This window comes from Balearica regulorum, chromosome 12, assembly GCF_011004875.1.
Source record: "Balearica regulorum gibbericeps isolate bBalReg1 chromosome 12, bBalReg1.pri, whole genome shotgun sequence".
In the NCBI taxonomy this organism is placed as follows: domain Eukaryota; kingdom Metazoa; phylum Chordata; class Aves; order Gruiformes; family Gruidae; genus Balearica; species Balearica regulorum.
In genome coordinates, this window is record NC_046195.1 from 13,373,710 (window position 1) to 13,395,673 (window position 21,964).

At 38.2% G+C, this 21,964-nt stretch overlaps 1 protein-coding gene across 6 annotated transcripts in view; it reads left to right on the plus strand.

Moving 5' to 3' along the window:
• ADAMTSL3 (ADAMTS like 3) overlaps positions 1-21,964 on the plus strand; it is a 186,723-nt gene that overhangs the window by 113,834 nt on the left and 50,925 nt on the right. For all 6 annotated transcript variants that reach the window (XM_075764065.1, XM_075764067.1, XM_075764062.1 and 3 more), the window contains 7 exons: positions 4,223-4,297; positions 9,632-9,789; positions 10,767-10,878; positions 13,521-13,659; positions 15,225-15,275; positions 19,408-19,612; positions 20,486-20,633. In XM_075764065.1, coding sequence (XP_075620180.1) covers positions 4,223-4,297; positions 9,632-9,789; positions 10,767-10,878; positions 13,521-13,659; positions 15,225-15,275; positions 19,408-19,612; positions 20,486-20,633 — 888 coding nt within the window. The remainder of the gene's footprint in view (positions 1-4,222; positions 4,298-9,631; positions 9,790-10,766; positions 10,879-13,520; positions 13,660-15,224; positions 15,276-19,407; positions 19,613-20,485; positions 20,634-21,964) is intronic.

Consider the following 21,964-nt stretch of genomic DNA (forward strand, 5'->3'; position numbering starts at 1 on the left):
ATTTGTTTAGAAGAAGATAAATTGGAAGATGCACCCCAGAAAAGTACCTTATGTTCCTTGACAGCTACTGAGTATGCAGTCCATGACTAAACTAGAGTTAGTCCAAAGAGAAGCACCTGCAATGTGTATAGTGCGGATGCTGGATCTTCAGCACTGAGTATTTCAGTCTACAGATCCGTTTAGTTTTGTTGGTTTACTTGGGGCTATTTTAGGTAGTACGAAGCCTCCTCCTTTACTTTCCTGACCTCTCTTGTCTTACTTGGAGAAATTCCTATGTAAGAACATTGGCTATTTCATTGTTTATTTCACACTGTATTTTCTTGAGATCCATTTTCTTGATAGGCTGCTTACTGTGTGTCTTTGTACGCTTTCTCCAGCGCATACAAATTTTAGAAGAGGTGTCCATAAGTAGAAAGAAGTCTGTTACTAAAATGAGTTGAGGACACTGTCTCAAAAGCAGGTTACCACACCTTAGAAATACTTACTCAACAATGCAAAGAATTGGCACTCTCAAAGGAAGAGGCAGCCTTGAGTCATAAGACCAGTGCACAGAGGAGTCGGAGAGTGTCAGACTGGAGAGGGAAGGACAGAAAGGAAGTGCCCACATAGGTTTTGCGATGTGACTTTTAGAGTCATGATATATAACTGCTGCTTTCAGTAGCACGTACCTATCTAGTTCAGGTGTCTCTTAAAGAGTATGTATTTGGCTTTGCACAGAGTCTTACAATTAGGCAGGTCAGCACATACCCCAGCACCAATGTCTTCTGAAATTATGCCTAATGTTAGAGTGGATGAGGGAAGCCACTGCGATAAGACTCCAAACATTTTGAGCTTTTCAGTTCCCTCGTGCTGGTAGTTGTTCCTGGACCATTGTTCTTCGTATTTTGAGAACACATAGGCCTTCGATCAGAACTGGAGGACCAGGAGATAAGTGCTGAGCAAATACATGGAAAGAAACAGTTTTTATAGGCCTGAAATAAACCCTTTGCCCTGCTGTAAGAGGAGAGGGGGAAAAATCCCAACTGGCCCATATGTGAAACAGTAAATGGGTCCACCATGACCCACATGGAAAAATAAATAAAACCTGCTGAATTGGATTGAGCTCAGGAATGTGGCTCCTTTATTTTGATCCTGGGGATTAGCTCCCAGTCTTACCATAGCAGGGAGTCTGATCTTGCTCTCACTGAAATCCAAAATCTAAATCCACATTAACACCATAGAAACAGGATCAAACCTTGCCATCTAAAGTAAAAGCAATCCAGGAGCTTAATCAGCAAGTGCTGTGTGCAGTGTGTGCACACACATTTGCTGAGGGAGTGCCCTGGTAAAAGCAGAAAGCCCATTTCAAGCTGGTGCTGGAGAAAGATGACCCACATGCCTTGGGAATCACTACAGTGGAAGCAGTGTTAGAATAGAGAGACAATATCTCACCTGTTTCTCAGTTTTTAAGGTGAGCTTTGTGAGTCTAAAATCAGGTTTTACAGTCTAGTGATTCTGCATGTTCCAGACAATTTTGGGCTTATTTGTTTTTAGCTTTAGATAAAGGTCAGCAATTAACTTTCAAAGATACATAAAGAGTATAAGGGCAGGGGGGAAAAGACATAATTGGAAATTCTAAGTATTGATTTCAGGGTAGCAATTTCACTTCATGTTTTCATAAGAGTTCACTGCTTTTAACAGTGTGGATCCTACTGATTTAATGGGAAATATACAGTATAACCATTTCTAAATGGGTTTGCAGGGCTTTGCGTTCCTTTAAGAATATGAATTAAATGCTTCAATTGAGAACCGGAGACCTTTGGAATATATAGTTTTGGAGCCAGACCTGAACAATTGTAACTACTGTTTCATAGGATGTTAAAGCTGTCCTCAAGAGAAGGTGGAAGTCCCTTAGGTCAGCTCTGTCCCATTTTCTTCCAATTCCCGATCTTGGTTCAGAATTCCAAAACTGTCACTTTTATTTTTTTTCCCTATAATTTACTTCATCTCATGGAAATACTGCCCTATGTCATAATTATCTCAGTCAGGTTACAAGAATCTCCTGCTGTCAGACTTCTTGACAGGTCTGTGGGCCTGCAGAGGTTGAACATCGCTGTGGTCATCTTCTCTAATGCATATAAAATACTTTCTGGTAATATTGTCTCTGCTGCAGAGAAACACCAAATTTAGCACCCCCATGAGACTTTTGGACCATATCAGAGAGTTCTTCGGTGAGGGTGGAATGTCTGTAGTACTGCTAAAGGAATGTGAAGCATCCTGAAAAGGGATCAACAAGGCCTGCCGAGGCGAGTGGAGCTTGCTCTAAGGAGGTGGAGGAAGCACAGCAGAACGACCCTGGTTGTTCTCAAGAGGAGCAGTCCTACACATCACTGCACATCTGCAAATCTGGGCCTTGCCCATTCAGTGCAGAGTGCTCTTGGTTCCACTTCAAAACAGCAGTTCATGTATTCAGAACTGGTCATAATCAGACTCTTATTTGAGGTTTTTGTGCTGTAACTGCTGGTTGGTTGTCAAGATGGGATACAATTCCTGACCAAGTAGGGACAGATGGGCCCCTCAAACCTGCTTTCTCTCACATACTGTAGAGCACATATGAATTCAGTAGTTATTTCCTTACTTTAAAGATACACACATCCACTACCTTCTGGCTATCTTTAGCAATTCGTCTGATGAAAAACCAAGATGCAAAAAGATATTAAGTGATTCAGTAGTTAATGTTTTTTCCAGGGCTCCTTAGCTGTATTATTGTTCTTACTGTAGTATTTTGCACTCTGGTGGAATACCCAAGTATGAAATTAATAAAGATCATATTTTATTACATCCAAAATAAATTGTTATATTTAAATGACCTTCCTAGAAATTGGCGATATAAAAACTGTAACATAAGAAGGTGTTTATTTCAGAAAAAATAATTGCAGTATTTGCTTGAAGTATCCTGAACATTTGGCAGGATTTCATACTTATGCGAAGGAGATGTAAACCAGAAGCTGATAATTTAGCATCTACTATAAAAGGGTCCAGTTTAAAGTGGAAAGAAACATTCTTCAACTATTTTTTAGTTTAAACTTGAATATTTTTCCTCTAAATATTGTATGAGTAATTCTGGAGCCGACGTATCACTGACCTTCAACTCGCATTACTTTTTGAATTTGCAAAAATGAGCTTCCTCTACTACACCATCCCCTAGATCTATATTAATGCCCTCGCTGAGCAGAGCACCCTCTGTGGGGTGTACCTGCAACGGGCCCATGCTTGCAAGTCCTGCCTCAAAGATTTGCAGTTGGGCCGTGATGGAAATGGGAGACAGCGCGTTGGTACTTCGCTGCTTGGACGCTTCTCTCGTCCTTTTGCGATATCCCTGCCGTGCCCCGTGCATACCCTTGTCTGAGAGCACTGCTCTTGTTGGCATGAAAGACTCTGATTTGACTGTTAACTCAGTTTGCTTGGGCAAATCACAGATTTCCTACATTTGAAATGGAAAGTAATAACTTTCTGCCTTTGTAAAATGCACTGAAGTAAGTGTGTTGTACGTCTATATGTGATGAGGCCATTCAGGCAGCTAAAAGCTGGTTTGTATTGACATGTCCTATTCAGGGCTGGTTTGGTTTATAGCTAATTTTAAATTGGGGCTTTTACTGGAAGGAATGATCTTATATGGTAAGTTAGATGCAGACACTCTTATAACATATACATTATAACTAATATATATTTGCTCTTAACTGGTCTGTAATTGGTTAAGGGTTAGTGTTAAGTAGATGATTTATTTCCTGCAAGTCCTGCCACTTATTAAAGTTGTGACCTGCAGCAGGAAATGAGGTGTGGGCAAAATGAAACTGAACAGCTGCAGATTTTTGTAAGGGGGAAGTACTACTTAGCAGATTCCTTATGTCAATTCAGTGATTAGGAAATAAAACTAGGATAACAGAGTGCAAATACGTTCCTAATACACTACTGACATTTCAGTTGGTTTTGTTAATAGCAAATAATTTTCCAATAGCAAGAAAGATTTACAAGTTCATTCGTAGGTTTTAATATATGCACAGCATGGCAAACAGACTCAGTATACTGTACTTAATAAAATAACATGATTAATTTTAATATAAAAATTTTGAAGCCTGTTAAATATTTTCTTAGACAGGTTTGACAGTTTTCAGTCTAGTTATGCGATGTGCAAATTCCCTGATGCAAGATAACTTCTAAACCAGTTCTTTAATTTTCCTAGGGGAAGAAACCGTGATTGCTGTACCGCATGGGAGTCGCAGTGTGAGAATTACACTAAAAGGACCAGCACACCTTGGTATGACTGAGCTGTTTTATGTGTTTATTCATAGGCAGCAGATAAGAACAGAATCTTATATCTGAACTCATCCAAACTTTGGGAATATGGGTAAGATCATGACCTTAATTCCTCTTCCCATCTTTAATATCAAGCCTGAAGACAGTCCTACAGAACACTGGAAGTCCACTTAGTTTAAAAAAAAAAAAAAGTATGCATACTGGTGTTTTCTAAATTTATTTAAACCAAGTAATTCTAAAATACAGTCACTCTTAAGCTACATGCAAACAGTTACTTTAAAATTACTTTCAAAGTGTTATGTGTGGGATTGATAGTACTCTCATAACCCAGCACCAGATTTCTGTTGAAGAGTCTGAGTGTAAATAGTCCAGTTCAAGTCACGCTTCATCAGTGAGCAGTGTTCAAGGAAAAGTAATCTAGGTAAAAATGAGGTAAGGTAACCAAAATGCATAAACTACACAAGTCCTGTTTCCTTGTAATACTTTTGGTCATTATATAGCATCTATAAGAAACAGCTCGCTTTTCTGTTAGGCGTTTGTTTTCTAATATATTGTATAAGGCCGATGGTAGTATCTATGGTAATTTCTTTACCGACACATCTATTTTACATAACTAACTAATTGTTTCAATGATAAGTGGGACTGCCATACCAAGCAATGAAATAAACCATTCATTTAACATTTTGAGCAATTTTTATTAGTAAAAGTGGAAGACTTAGTCTGAATCATAGAAATAAAAAGGACTTTGGCTCTGAGATATTTGAAAAGAAGATAGAAATGCATTTTATTTCAAAATTGCTCGCCTATTTGTTTGCTTTGAAAAATATATTGCCATTTACTTTCAAAGAAAAAATTGAGTAAGACTTTTATTTTAGAGCAGCTCCAGAGTGACAATAACTTCTAGGTATTTAACACTGATATCAACAAAGTACAAAGCTGAACTTATCTTGAAATAAGTAATGTTCATATAAAACTACTGCGATGGATATATGAAGGAGTGATCCTGACCAGTTCAGGTCAGAACTCTTGGTCTTAAGTAGTTCTGCAGAAGGAAGTTGTTGTTTCAGCTTCGTATGAGGAAAAACTACTAGATTGAGTGGCTCCTGGGGGATTTCTGGAAAGCTCCTGAGGAATGCAGCAGCAACTCTGTAACTAAGTACAGAGTGCTCCTGGCTTCCCACCCAGGGTGGTTCCGTAAAGAAGCTGTGGCTTGGCATTACCTTTGTTAGCTAGTTCTCTAGCTGGATGAGAATTATAAAATGTTCCTTTAACCACTTCCCCCAGCACATCTGTTTGCAAATCTGTAAGGATTTAGACATTTGTTACCTAAAATATTTAAAAAGACAGAGGTGAAAAACAAGTGAGGGGTGTTGTGGGGAGGGAGGTGGAAATTGCTTCTGGCGTTATAGTCAGATCTTCAAGAATCGATGTTCTAGGGGATGTGCTTTGGGACAATTTGCTTGTCCACCTTTCTGACTGCATGTATGTGTGTGGCTGTTTGTCCATTAACAGAAAACAGCAAGTGATCTTTGTTCTGCAACTTCATTGACTTCTGTGTGAGTGTGCTGTATAAATAAAGGCAGAATTTAAAAAAATAATCACCTATCATTATAGGCTCCATTTGTCAGAGGTGTTCTTCCTGGCTTGTAAGGAGTTGAATTTAACAGGTGGAGCAGGGACTACTTACTGCAGAATTTTATACCACCTCCTGTTGCTGCTATGTATTTGCTCTTCAAGTAAAGTCAGCAGCAATAATGCACGCTCGAAGAGCACTATGGAGAGTCTGGCACTTTTCCCTTTATCTTGTGTTCTTTTGTGCTTCATCCTGGGCTTTATGATCTGCTCTTGTTCCAGGGAAACACAGCTGCTGGATTAATCAAAAATGGAAATGTGGTTGGAGATGTAGTGCATAACAGATTTGAAGCAAATAAATGCTCTGAACATTGTTTTACAATTGGTATCTTAGTGTTTTAGGAAAGACTGCATTTCTTTGTAGCTGGTAAGAATAAGTATTTTGTGTGTATAGACACTTTAAGACAGGCAACAGATTCATCAGAGAGCAAAGGTGTTACTTTGAGTTTTCTTAGAAATAGGTCTCTCTTGTACTTCTGCTTGGGTTTTGTGAATGATTTGGTGGAAAATAACCAAATATTTAGTACAAAAATGGTTATGAATAAAATGTTTCATGGTGTTGGTTTTGTTTCTGATTTGGACTATATTATGGCTTTTCTAGCAGTTGTTTTAAGAGCATTAGAATCAAAAGAAAGACTGAAAGTTCCCTGAAATTAATCCTCCAGCAGAAGAAACAGGAAAACCAGAAGCTAATATTTTCACAAGTGGCTAATGCTAGATAACTGAGTTCATGAACTTTGGGAGGTTAAAATTCACTAAAAGGAACTGAAACTCTTTTTTCCCTTTTTGTCAATTTTTTTTCCTGCTTGCAGTGATTTGCATCACTTGGCCATATTTAGCTATACAGCTATGCACTGCTTTGTCTTTTGACAGATGCCAAGAGGGAAACAATGTTGTTTGCATTTTGAAAAGAATGCATGTTTTATTTTGGGCTCCTGTATTGCGGTATCTACAAATGAATTGCATGGAAAAGAGGGAGCTTTTGGGTAGGAACATGACTTGTAGGAGCTGTTTCCCTGGGTATTCTTCCATACATCTCTCTACACAGTGAGGTATCTGTGGTGGGTTCCTCATGCCACGCTGCCCTACTCTTCCCTGCCACTAAGAGTATGGGAGGCTTTTGCAGTGGATCATCCATCCACAGCTGGGCAAGGCATTCCCATGGGGAAAACGTTCTTTTTATCAAGGTAAGGGGAAGTAACACAAAACCAGACAGTCATAGGTCTTTGGCACCAGTGATCATCTTGTTAGACACAGAAACAGGTGACCACTCAAGAGAATTGCCTGTCCTTATGACTCTGCACATCTGGAGTCTGAAAGACCCCTCAAGGAAATGTTTCCCTAACTTAGGATGGGGAAGCTTACTCTTCAAGTCAAACTTCCTACCTCTCCAGGATTACAGGACCCTGCAGAATGAATACGTTTGGTGAATTCTTTTCTAAACCTTGCCTATAAGCCAGTTGGTGAAACCCTTGTTCCCAGTTACCGCTCTGAAATCCATTACGTGATAGTTTTTTGTTTTGTTTTTTGAGAACCGCTCCCTAATAAGAATTATTATGTTACATATGTGTTACATACACTAGATGCTTGATTTCACTCTGTTTTAGAAGTCTGTGATGACAAGCACTAGATACTACTGAGCAGGAATATATTGCATCAGAGGTTATCTGTTGTGCTGTGGAATAGCTCTTCATCTCCCCGTGTGACGCATTTCTGGGAAAATCTGAGCAGCTGTTCTAAGCTTCACTGACACGACCTCCAGAGATACAGGCCATCACTCTATAGCTGGACTTTGCAAATAAACACATGCTTTGGATTCAAATCTAGTCTAGCTCTAACGTCTAAATGTATGTCAGCTGTCAGTGAGTTATGTTGTTGGTTGCTGAACAATATTCTTGGTTTGTGCTTAGAAAAACACAATTATTTTTATTAAGAAAATTAACATAAAGACTGTAAAGTAATGCAGCTGAGGTCACCAAATTAACATCTTTAAAATCTTTTTTGCAAAAGCCAGATGTCTTGCTTTGCAATCTCAAATGCTAGTTTCAAAGGAGTCCTGTACTCCTGAGGATCTTACTGACTTTGTGCGGAGTTGGAATACTTGAGATTTGCTGATTTGACTTGTATTCAACAAAATGACAGAATAACAGGCACCGTGCATTAATACTTACTTTTAGGCAGTGTAAGTTCGGGGTCAAGGCTTGCAGAAGTTTAATCCAAGAATGCTGAGTTCCAGATATTTAAAAGGTTATTTAGTAATGTGATCAGGAAAGAAAACTTCCATAAAAGCAACAAACAAAAATATATAGTAATCATCTAAATACTTGTTGGTTTTTTTTCTTTGATTTGTTTATAACTATTTGTTTCTAATGGAAATGCGTTGGACAGTGGGGCACTTTGATTCCCCAAGATTTATTTTTTCTCTTGACAAAGTACATTTGATCCACCACTAGATTCCTACGCTACGATCAACATAATTTCCTAGAAACATATATTTTCTTGAACTTCCTTCCAGCCATGTATGTGATCTTTGTTATCCCTATGACCATAGTGGAACCTAATGCTTAGAAACTTGGGATAGTGTTGGTACCTTTTCAAGGAAGTTAATTTCTTCTAGAGTTTCTTCACTCTCTTTGTTGGGGATGCTCCAGAATGCATTTGTGTTTTAAAGAATCTTAAGGAAGAAAAAAATAATGATGGACCGCAGCATTCAGAGTATGTTTTCAGTGCAGGTAAAAACAGATGCTTACCTGAATTAGGTAACTGTTTAAAGTACCAAAAAAGGCAAGGTAGATGGAGAAAGAGGGTATTTATAGCTCATCAAAAGGTTCCTTTTAGCTAGCCTTGAGCTCATCTGGGATTCATGCTTTTCTCACGCAGTGCCCTGATAGATTGTAACCAGACCAAGTCATGCCTCTTGCTGTGCACATACGCTGCATTATGTGGAGCCCAAAATTCTACTTTCCGCATGAATATCTTCCTTTACCTTTGTCCACTTACAGTTCAGTCAGTTTGCTGGAAGTGACCCAATCCTAAAATGCTTCATCGGTCTTCTGGAGGTTGTGGGCTGTTAGTTTAATCAGTTTCCAAGGAAGGCAGAACAGCTCAAAAAGGGTTTTCATCACCACCTGTTCTGAGAAAGGGACATCCCTCAGGCAGTGCTGTAGTTATGCAGATCCTGGCCTTGCTTTTTGCTCATGTGGGAAATATTAAAAGCTGAGTTAGTGACCTCTGGAATGGGTAGAGCGATACAGGTATTGAGGTGAGTGTTTGGCGGGGTTGACATGATTCAGGCTTCTCTGGAGACTGACTGCTGAAATTGCTAGGCTTTTGGATTGCGTGGAAGTATGCGTTATTTTTCTGTGTGTTCTACCTGTTTTGTGAGTTTCTTTCAGCTTGTCCTGCATAATCTATTGCTTTATAACTGTATAGAGCACTTGGTGTAGGAAAAACTGTCCCAGAAGTGCTTCTGGTATGAGAGAATAGTGTGTTCAGGCAGATATTCCTGTGCTGACATGTCATGCAATTATGTATCAGCCTATAATCTGAAGCAGCTAATATTCTCACCGATATTCTGTGTGGTTTTTTAATGTACATATGCTACTGTTACTTGCAAGGCAAAGTTGTAAACATTACTTTCTGACTTCCTTGAAAAGAAAAATATATCCTGTTTAATTTTACTAATTGCATATTTCTTCTCTAGTTATAGAGTCAAAGACATTACAAGGAGACAAGGGAGAGCACAGTTTCAATGGTCCTGGGACGTTTGTCATAGAAAATACAACTGTTGAATTTCAGAAGAGTACAGACAGGGAAGTCATAAAGATTCAGGGACCTCTTGGAGCAGATTTCATTATCAAGGTGGGATATGACTATGTACAAATCTACCAAGATATTGCTAGTATGTGCAATAGAGTAGGTGGCTGTCAATCATGTTGTAGCAATACAACAAAATCTTTTAGCTAGCAAATAAGGAATTCTAATTGAAGTCCAGAGATAATTTATACCAAGTATATCCAAACAAATTAAAACATTACAAGGTTAATGTCTTTGCTGTGGTAAAAAGTACCACAGGATTTTTAATGATAAAAATGGCCAGGAATCCGTTTTGAATATTACCAAAAGAATAACAACGTGGTGCTGTGCAGTGGCTTGGTGTTAATCCAATTGAAGACTGCCACCTACTGAATCTGAGCATTGCTTCTAGCAGCACCCTAGAATCTCCCTTAGATATTGCTAATCCAGCTGCTGACCATTTCTAATCCTTTTGAATTTCTTTTCTACCCAGACCACATACCAATGGCTGACATCATACATGCGGATATTTATATGTAGAAACATATCAATATTTGAAGCCAAAGATAATCATAGGCTTTTCCATTGGAAATGATGGATGTTTCAATATTGTCACACCACTTGGCTTTATCTGTCATGTTGTAGAAAGAGACTTTCAGTAGTTTTTATTTTGCATACCACATGTGCAGTTAGTCTTGCCTGAACATGAGCCAGTGTGCTTAGATCAATTATAGACTTCCCTCTCCAGCAAATTTTAAAAATTTTGCTAACAAAGAAATAAGGCAGAAGAATACAGTTAGAACTTTGCCAATCAATGATTGATAATCAAATGGTCACGTTAGTACCTTGGATAATTTGAAAAACAAAGAAACATACAAGCATTTGAGTATTGGAAACTTAAATTTAATTGCTACTCTAGACTTTTTAGAGGTTTTGTGCCTGTTGTCATATTACTCTCTGCACTGCTATTATATATGAATTATGTTTTGAAATTACATGAACAGTGGAGTGCAGTATACACGTTGTAATGGAAATTTCTTCAGACCAGGTACTCCGGATCAAAAGAGAGTGTGGTTCAGTTCTTTTTCTATCAACCCATCAGTCATCAATGGAGACAAACAGACTTCTTCCCCTGCACGGTGACATGTGGAGGAGGTAAGTAATGGCAATTCTTCAGGAGTGTTTACAGCTAAAATTTAAAAGTGGCTGATTTACAACCTTCATTCTGCATTTTTATTGATTAAATGTTTATGTTTCTTTGCACACTGGTGGTTCTTCAGAAAAATAAGTAACAGAGTAGCAGGTAAGTTGGTTAATTTAGTATAAGCATAGATTTTTTTTTTTAATATATTGTATTACTTGAAATCATTTTTTTCATAAGGAATGATAATTTGAATAAGAATTTTGATTAAGAAATAAAGATATGACATCCAAAGTGGAAAATAACAATTAATAAAGGATATTTTTGTAAAGTAAACAAATACAATGAGATTTTAAAATACGGATAATGGAGAGATGAAGGAAGAAGGTATTTCTGGCCACAGTAGTAGACAAGAGGGAGAGTTTTGGAACACTTAGTTTAGAAATTAGTTAAATGAAAGCAGAATAAGTAAATGGAATTTAAGGAACAGCTGCTATCAATACCTCTGGGTGTCTGATCCTAGGCACTTATTCCTGATGGTAGTTGGAGCAGCAGGTAGCATGCCGCAGGGTCTACTCCTGGTTTAAACACTACAGGTTATACAATGGTTAGATGAAGTACAGCTCAGCACTGCTTGTCACGTCTGGTCTGCAAAAATCGTGGCCTCATGGTGGGAGGAGTGTGTGATGTTTCAGATGGCTGTTTCAGTTCAGCCAGCATTACCCAGGTCACCTAAAAAAGAGACAGGGATCCTAGTGGTACTGGAGTGATTTTCTTGCAGAGCACAAATATGGTTTAAATAGTTACTTGGGACATGAGTAAAAAGAGTTACAGATGTTTAAAGCACAAGCAGAGTCTGAGGATCTTGTGATGGACCATTCATTTTGGCACTTGCACCTCACTTGAATCTGAAATGCAGACAATATATGGGTATAATATGCAATCACACAGGAAACTACTGTATCTTACAAGATACTTGGCTTCATGAATTGTGATTCTTACTGGAACTGTGAGTGGCAATACATATCCTCTGATAATTCCACTGTACTGTGTTTACGAACTTTTCCCTAACCTATCTGACAAGGGAAGTGTAAAGCATTGCAGTTATTTTAGAGGACTGCATGTGAACACTGGGTAACTCAAGGAACACATTTACCTTCGAAGTTATTCGCTCAAATCCAGCCTTATTCAGACTGGTGTTACAGTTCAAAAACTGTAGCCACAAGTCAACCTCTTTGAAACTAGCCAGTGTTTTCAATGCCCTGCTTTGTAGCTGGTCTATAATATGAAACTGGTACCTTTATCAACAGAGCTTGACACTCTTGATGGCAGTCCTGAGAGAGGCCACTAACTGAAGAAGCACAGAACCTAACCTACTGCTTACTCATGAAGTAGGAGCGTTAAGAATGACATATTACCAAGGCATGCAGGGAGGTTGTACTGCAGCTGCCTGGTTTAACTTCTTATCTTCAAGTGGATTTAGTATCCGGATTGTCTGTTTGGTGCCTTTTACCGACAGTAAAAGAAAAAGTTCCTCACAACACAGACTTGGAATCAGTGAATCACTATTCCTCATTTGGATGCTGCTTCTACATTTAATTCTGTAATCTTTTATGTGTGGGAAGGAGGAGTGTGATGGGCATCTCAGAAAGCACAGTCAAGCTTGCATGAGCTAGAATGTTTCAAAACTGTGTTTATCTTGTTTGCAAGTGGCATATCTTCTGGGTTCTTCCAGTGCTTACAACTGGAACATACATGCTTTGAGCACTGGAACTGCTTAGTTCTTCTTTATAGGTATCACTTTCATGCATGATGACACTTTGAATCAGCCAAGAGACACACAAGTGAAGCCATTGGTATATGATACTTAGCATTTGCAGTAGACACTGGGACTTGTACTATTAGTTTATTGACTCTATTTGGATTTTAATTCTTGTGGTTTCAAACTTTTTTTCTTTGCACATACCAGAACATCCTCCTCCTCTGCTCAGTTTAAGTCCAAGTCAGCTCTTTTGAATGAGTCTTTTTTTTCTTAGCCAAAAAAGCAACCTAGTGGTTTATAAAACTCAGATCTCTTCTTGTAACCAGTCTCATGTCTTTTTTTTTTTTTTTCTCCAAGTTGTTACTTCAAATTTTCTTTTGTTGGCTCTTCAACTAGGAATGTTCTTGAAACTATTTCTCGGGTTTCTATAGTTTAACTTCACAACGTTTTTGGATCTCATCTTCAATTCCTCTCACTTTCTGTTTTAAGTATTTTATTGGGTTTTTTTAGCATGCATGACTATGTAGTATAGCTAACATACATGGTTACTCCTCCTTGAGGGAGGGCAGTTATAAATTGTGGAACGTGTTGTAGAACCAGGTAAGCTGCTCCAGTACATGTGTTCCTGCTTTTACTCTTTGAATATTATTAGAATAATGTGCCAGAGCCTCATCTGGTGTTAAGATAGGTTAACATAATTGTTATGCTGAATTGCCTTAAATGAAGATCTGATTCTGCATGTTCCTGTGCAGTGTTTCCCTGTTTAAAAGTAAACCAAAGGAGAGTAACGCAGGAATTTAATTCCATGGACAGTGCATTATTTGGCAGGGGAGGGCAAATAAAGCTGCTTAAATTTATGTCCATTGCCAAAATTTAACTTTGCTTCTGCATTAGGTTATCAGCTTAATTCAGCTGAATGCGTGGATATTCGTCTGAAGCGTGTTGTTCCTGACCACTATTGTCATTACTATCCAGAAAATAAGAAACCAAAGCCCAAGCTAAAAGAATGCAACATGGATCCCTGCCCTTCTAGGTTTGTATGACAAATAAATTCAAGTGTGTGGTATAGTTACTGAGGAATAAGCAATTGTATTTACTTAATTTCAGTTCTTTTCATCTTTAGGGCTACTTAATTTTGGTTGATTATTGCAAATGTTAGAGGCTGATGGCTGGCACCACTGCCAACAGATTAGTGGCACTTCTTCAGTGTGTAAAATATGTGACTTTGCTTTATAAGGAGATGTTGTAAATACCAATTAGTCTGTTTAAGGGCTAATTCTACGTCATGTTTTTTGCTGAGTGGCACAGCACTAGTACAGGGATTATGTGAGGAGGACAGATTGTTTGCCTGCTTTTGGATTTGTTGATGCTGCCATTCAGGATTTCTCATTAGACAGACAGTAGCTCCAGTTCTCAGTCAGCATACAAGTTTTGCACTTGGTTTAACTTGGTCTATTCATCTGCCTACCATAAAAGTTTCCTCCTTCATTTGTACTGGAGTTATTAATGTTTGGGGGGTTTGTTTGTTTTTTTAAATTAAGAATAAAAAAAAAAAAAAGTCAGTCAAAGTAAATATACTTGTGGTACAAATACCACAGAATATTATTGCCAAATTATGAAGGCTATAGTATACATAAATTGTATTGAATTGCACTGCAGTATTTCAAACTAACTTTTGGATTGTCTGGTGAGGTTTCCTGGCTGTGCTAAAGAATCTTAAAATAACATCACAGTATCAAGTCCCAGAACCTCACATTAATATGCCAGCTGGCAGAGCTAGAGTTATATGCAAGAAGAAAAGGAAACACTCTCAATGGATTTCATTTCCTATAGCTAAACTGTCCATTTCCTTTCATTCCTGTTGAACATAATTGTTGATAGTGACCTCTAACAGTTATAGATGTGTAGACTTTCAAGATTTTTCCTGGAGAGTTGATCACTATATGGAGTGGTAAGACTTCAGTAATACTTAATGACAATGGGTGCCAAATATTGCAAAGCTGGAATGGGAAAACTAGGGAAAGAGCGAGCGTAATTAGCTTTTTCTTTGCAAATTTAGCTTATACAGACAGAAAAAGGGAAGTCCTACATGATAGAATACCATATTTCTTACTATTGGAAGTAAGGCTTTGTGCATTCTCTATGGTGTGCAGTTCAAATAAATAGCTCTAGAAGGGTCCTAAGCACCATTCAGGACCTGCGTAGGATTAATCCTGTTATGCATTTATTTCACTGCTACCTATGTTCCTCAGTGGTCTTTGTTACAGATTAAGTATGTAACTATTTTCTTGTTAATAATGTAGCACAAACCTAAAGGATCACTGATAATAAATTCCTCTGCCAAAGACTTGCTCGTTTAAATTTTTTTTTTTGATGGTATGAAGTGGGGAAACTGTATGGTGAATAGATCTCTATCCCTGCAGAAGATGTAAGATTATACAAGTCATTGTTTGCCACAATGGTAATGTGTAATGAATGTAAGATTCCCTCATTTCACGTTGGGAATTGCTTACTTGAAGCATGAACATGTAAAAGTGTGTACTTGATGTACAGTCTCGGATATGAGAAATAATGATGCAATATTTATTTTGTTGACAGTGATGGATTTAAAGAAATCATGCCCTATGATCACTTCCAGCCACTTCCTCGGTATGTATAATCAGGATAGCATATGTGTCAGCATTAGCACAATTTTCACTGGAAATATACTATTTGAGTACGAAGATTATGGAACATCTGATTTTTTTGCTGTATGGGAGAGCAAGTTTATAACAATCCTGTACGCATTGTTGAAGCTTGTGATTTATTTCAGTGTGCTCTGGATGATTGGCTTAACAGTAAGGGGTTAATATGCTGTTCTTGAAAATATCAGTGTGGAAGACTTTAGAATAAAGAGTTGTCCCCCTAAGTCTTCTCTTGCTGTAGTGCCAAGAAGAGCATCCTTTAAAATGCATGAATGAGTTCTCATCTTGAAAGGTTTTTATTGTGAAGATATATGCAATGAATATATTATTTTACAGAACATGTCTTCCTGTGTTACAGGACTCTAGAAATTCTTTTTCCCTTGAGAGGTCTCATTCTTCTGCTCTTCTTTAGACCTACATTCTATTTATTGACATCAAGGCTGACATGTCACTTTAAAGATACTGAATTGTCTGAATATCTATTGCCTAAAATGAAGTCATCAAAGCACTTTTTTTTTTAACTTTTTTTTTATTTTACCTGAATCAATCACAAGAATGTAAAACTTCTCTGGAAGGTTTAGATGTTTTGTAAAGGATGTTAGGACTAAAAAGCATTGAGCCAGATTTACAGTTAATGTGAAGAATTATAGTTGATGGAGTTAGATGCATATTTATCTGAGTTGAACCTCTGCTTTATTATGTCATGAAATGAATAATGTGTATTTTTTTAAGAAGTAAAGATATGAAGTAATAAGAATGAAATCATAGACTTGCACGGCTCAGTGGAGCTACTGATTACAGCTGATATAAATGTCATAGTTTATTTCTGTAGCAATTACGCTTGTTGCGGATCTGCTGTCCTGTGATGTACTTTGGCTTTCATACATAGAGATTTTTTTCCTCTACAGCTTTATCCCGTAAAGTTCCATAATTATATTCTGTGTGTCTCTCCTTCCATTTCTGCTGCCAATTCCTTTGTACTTCAGATCTCCTCTGGAACTCAGCACAATTTATTTACATGAGTATTTCATCTTCTGAACTGCTCAGGGCTTGGAGACCAGTTGGAAGAGAAATTTAATCCCCCTTTCTGTGCTTTACTGTGCTCAGCACGTTTGTATGACACTGTGGCGAGATAGATTGTCTGCGATAAAGCTGTGGGGAGGTTTTCTTATTTCAAACACTGAGAGCTACAGGCAGAGGCCCACCTCATTTCAACACCTCAGTGTGTCCTGTCAGAAGGTATCATGGTCTTCCTGGGTGATGCTCAGGAGTAAGAACCGTAAGATAGCAGACAGCCAAGCAGACCTCAGAGTTGGTGCCAGCAGGAAGGAGAGAGGATATAGGCTGTTTCACTGGGAGGGTGCGTAAAGAAACACAACAGAGGTGTAAAAGCACCTTTTCTTGCTGGAATTTCTGGAAGAAAAGAGCAGGTGAAACAGCCAGTTTGCATACCTGCATCATGAGGTGCATCTGGTCCAGCGTGGATGCAAGTCTTGCTTCAGTGTAGCAGGATGTGTTTTCTCTGTGCTGTTGCCTGTCAAGTAACCGCAATGCGTTAGTCTGCGCCAGCTCCGCTGGGGCTTCGTCACCTATTCTTATGGCTTTTTCTTTTCTTACCTGTTTCTTACATGTTAACCCGAGACTGTTCTTGCAAAGCAGACAGAAATACAAGTGCTGTAGATACGCTTGAGCAAAGCTGTACACTCCTTCACCTTGACCAGCAGTCATACATCACACCTCCTACATAACACGAGGGCCATGTGGAGGGCTGCTTTGCAGTCCTGTGGCGTTTACCACTACTTTCCCATTCACACAAGGAAGTTGTGGGAAAGTCATGGTGTGCACCGCAAGATCTTGAAAGAGTTCTCCTGTGGCTAGAGTTGTAAATGCCCCACTGAAATATTTTTACAGATGAAGAATTCTTTTGAAATAAATAGAAAAATTTCCCAGGATGAAAATTTTCTTTTAAAGCTTTTGGAATGCCTCCATTTATTTCAGACTTCTTGGACTGTTGAGGATCCCTTGACAGCTGTGGGTTCTGGAAAGTATCTCCTTGACTGCTTGCCCAAGACCCCCCTTTTCCCCAGTAGCCATGGACCTCACTCCATCTTGAAAATGCTTATGGGAGTATGGGATCTGGAGTGTGTTCGAAACTGATGAGATAAAGAAAAACAACTATAAAACTTTATGCTATAAACACTTGTGAGGCTAGTATTACATATAGCACAGTGAGCCTTATATGTATAAATCCATGAGCTGCTAATTCATTGAACAGTTAATTGCTCTTTAGTTCCTGACTTTTTAAAAGAAAATGAGTTAATATTGGCTGTTCATGAAAGTAAAAAAAAAAAAAAGTAACTGTTGCTCTTCAAATGTATTTTGTACTTGTGATATGATATCAGTATCTGGGCACAGTTTTATTCTGAATGCTTTTGAGCATATATTCTATGGTTAATATTTCATGGCTTGCTGTATGTTACATATACTCTTCTGTTGAGCTTAAGCATGATTAATATGTTTTTGTAGGCAGTTTAATGAATTGCTTAAAATAGGAAGTGTCCTTGATTTAACTGCTGTATCATAGAAAATGGGTAGTAGTTACTTAAATTTACCTTTGATTTATAGGCCTTTGCTTCATCTACTCAGAGATTATGACTTCCTTTGATAGCTAAGTTACACTTGATGAATTGATTTTGGTGGGATATTGCAGTACTTGCTGAGTCCATTGTTCATAATAGATATAATTTTTTTCATGATCCTTTGAGCCCCTACAATTGTAATAGGAATAAGTTTTAAACTAACAAGACATTGATGAACCATAAGATGTGCTGCAAAAATAATTTCCCAGGGCTTAGCTTTGATTTGGGTGGATGGTGAACAGCAAACAAGAGATAGGGTGTGAAGGGTGAGGAAAAATTGCATGGGGGTCAGTGAAACTTACGGAGAAATGCTATGATAGAAGCTTGTTATCTCTAAACATGACAGGGGCAAGACATTATTGAAGTTAGCTTTTGTTGAGAAGTGATTGCTTAAATGTACATTCATGCTAAGACCAAAAGAAAAATGAAACAGAGTTTCATTTAACCTAAAAACCTCCAAGTAATTGTCACTTCAGATGGTGCAGCAATTTCCACCTTTATTGCAGTTGGGTCCAAGATCATGGATAGATGTCCATTTTGAAGACATCGCTTCCAAGCAGGTTTTTTATCATCCCTCTGTTGGAGGCTACTACCCCACAGCTCTGCTGGCTGACAGAGCTGTGTAGTTTTCCTTAATGGGTGCATCACCCTGCTCCAGGATAAATCAGCTAGGTTAGCCAAAGCAGCTGAAATGGATGAGCAGCTGCCTTTTGCTTGAAGCAAGTTGGAAAGTGTGAATGCAAACTCATTCAACGGCATTTTAATGAGGGTGGAAAACTTGCAGAACTGCAGTGGTGACCAGCCAAATGGTACCTGTCACAATTTAATTTGTTAACAGTCCTTATGGATGAAGACAGTTTGAAATGAAGTGGCTGGGTTTACCCATAGCAAGTATTAGAATTCTCATTAAAAAATCTTTCATGAACAGATTTAAGGGTAGTCTGCATGATGTGGGCAGTGATGAGCAACCGTGGGTAATAACACCCTCAGCAGAGACAGATCTGTCTTTGTCTTTGGACTTCATATAATCTCAAGTACATATGCTTCTTGATCTCTGACAATGTTAAGAGGAGCATATTTGACCAGGTACATTAGCTATGAAAAATATTCCATTTAGATGATTTAAGCTATTTGTAAATACAGTAATTCCAGTAACCGAACTCAGTATGTTCAGGGTCTTTAACTCCTGTATGAGAATAAGATTTTTAGTTATTTTGGGAAATGTACTTAAATTTATAGTTCTACTTTTCATTTTGCATGTGAATTTAAGCCTGGAATAATGCAAGATGGCTCTGTAATTCAATGTATTTATATTCACTGTGTTGTAAGAATCCAGCAACCAAACTGTCAGTGGGTTTTAATGACACTAAGGTTGAATTCAGTATTTTGCACTTTTAATAGAGGTTAGTGGAATAAACAAATAGCCTTATTTTTCATACATGTGAGTTCTTTTTCCAGGTGGGAACATAACCCTTGGACTGCATGTTCAGTTTCCTGTGGAGGGGGTATTCAGAGGAGAAGTTTTGTGTGTGTAGAGGAGACCATTCATGGAGAGATACTGCAAGTGGAAGAATGGAAATGCATGTATGCCCCCAAGCCCAAAGTCATTCAAACCTGCAATCTGTTTGATTGTCCTAAATGGGTGGCAATGGAATGGTCTCAAGTAAGTTGAATAGTAATTTCAACCTTTATTCTTGTTTTCTAAAGAAAGCCTCTAGTCTTGTGTTACTGTGTATTCGTGAGCACAGGGCTATTAAAAAAAAATAGCCCTGCAAGTGTAATTCGTAGTACTTACTAGGAGAAGTTTGCTCTAAGTAATTTGGCCTGATAATCAAAATGTTAACATGTCTGTGTGGAGAAAAATGCATATAGAATTATTTATGCCTGTTGAATTCCTGCTTTACACAGAGGAGAAATCAGAGCCAGAGGTCAGGCCCCTTTGCAGTCAGGTCGTTTGTCTCTCAGTTCTTGATAAATGTAATATTTCACTGCCTATAATAGCTAAAGGCATGTCTGTCTAGGGGCTGACGTGTCTGCAAGGGTGATTTTCCAGCATTCTTACCTTTCTTTATAGTAACAAGAACATAAAGCCAAATTATCTTGGCTGTAGTTATCTGATACAGTCAGATAGCTCAACACTTCTATAATTTCTTAGTTCATCCAAATGACATCACTGACATACAGTGAAGAAACTGTTCTTGCAGCACGTCTGACCCAGCTGTAACTGAAAATGACCACTGAGAGCTAGCATATTCTCAGCACATAGCCACCTCTGTTTCAGACTGTGCCAATCAGATAAGCTTTACGGTACCCCAAGAAATCACTTGCATTCCCCAAACTTAGACATTTTTTCCAGCCTCAACCTTTTCTTTATTCACCTAGCAATGCAGGGACAAATTCATATGTCTCTGATACCTGATTGATTGTGGAAAAAGTTTAGTCAACACATCATCAGTACTTGTAACTTGCTTTTTAACAGTACTTGTAAATATAATAAAAAAGAAGCAGTGTGAGATGGTTGCATTGTCTCCCGCAGTGCACAGTGACCTGTGGCCGAGGCTTGCGTTACCGAGTAGTGCTGTGTATTGACCACCGTGGGCAGCATGTCGGTGGCTGTAATCCACAACTTAAACTACACATAAAAGAGGAGTGCATCGTGCCAATACCATGTTACAAGCCAAAAGGTAACTGGAATTTTGTCTGGGTCTGTTATTGTTTTACATTTTTGTTAAGAGAATTAAAAGTCCCTGGTAACCTTTTTCAGAAATGCCAGAAGCTGGAATTTACTAGGACTTATTTCAGTCTTGGCAGAAATAAGCATTTTAATTATTGGTGCTAGGAAAAGTGCCCTGCTGATATTTTTTGCTGATAATGTGGCCAGACTGTCGTGAGGTGAACGTGCTAACTAAATCTATACAGCCTGGTCAAATTGGGAAAACCAGAATTAATGAGTTCAACATGGGGAGGAGGAGTTGTTCAATAATACTTGAAACAGGAATAATACTCTGTATGTATCACCTGGGATCTCGTTTATTTGCATCTCATTAAATGTGTCAACATTCTCAGTGGGCCTCATCAGTTCATTAAGTTATACTCAAAGTGTTTTCCTTCTCTCTTCTCCATTTCTGCGTATTTAAAAGGTCTGTAACAATGATGTAAATTGACAAATATTCTCTAAAAGATTTGGTAAGTCATGAAACAGTTGGTAGGAAGGTGAAAAGAAAAAATAGAGGTGAGGGGGGGAAACTAGTATATCTTGTCCTTTGCTCATTTCTGTTCCTCTGGGCCCAGAAAATTTTAGTGGGTGCCACTCCCATTCTTTCAGTTTTTATTTGAAAGGCTGTATTTCAGACCTTCACAACTCAACGTGAAGATTTACATAGAAAAAGTGAAAGCTCTCTGTAGACAACCCTATGTTTCTCTTCAGGATGTTTTCAGACTCTAGAGAATTCTTCAAGCAGAAAACTATTCTGGGTTAAACCATGAAGTAGAAACTAGCACTGAAATTTTAAGAACCACCTTCTGGGGTTTTACTTAAGTTTGGAGGCACAGATCCTCAATTGGCTTACAGTACTCTGAGAAAAAGCGTCACAAAAGTGTAGGTTGTATAGACAGATAAAAAGCTAGTGTCTTTTAAATTAACTTCAAATTTTGGGAAAGCCAGCTAACTCCGCAAAAATAAAAACATTTTCTGTGAAAATTTTCTAATGAAGCCAGTCTATCTGGAAAGCAATGTACGTTTGCTACGCTCTGGCTTCTCTTCAGCTATAAACTTAAGTTATGATGATAGTCCATTACACTGAGATATAAAGTACAATCTACTAGAAACTGCCTGCATTTGGGGAAGATGTAGGAGGGAAGTAAAAGATTAAACAGGGATGGAAATTGGATTACTGGTACCGTCTCAGTAAAAAGGGGTGTCAGAATGGAGCTCAAACATCATGAAGAAATTTTCTAGTGAATTCTGTTTTATTATCCAGTATATCTTTATTCAAAAGCGTTAGATCAATAGGTA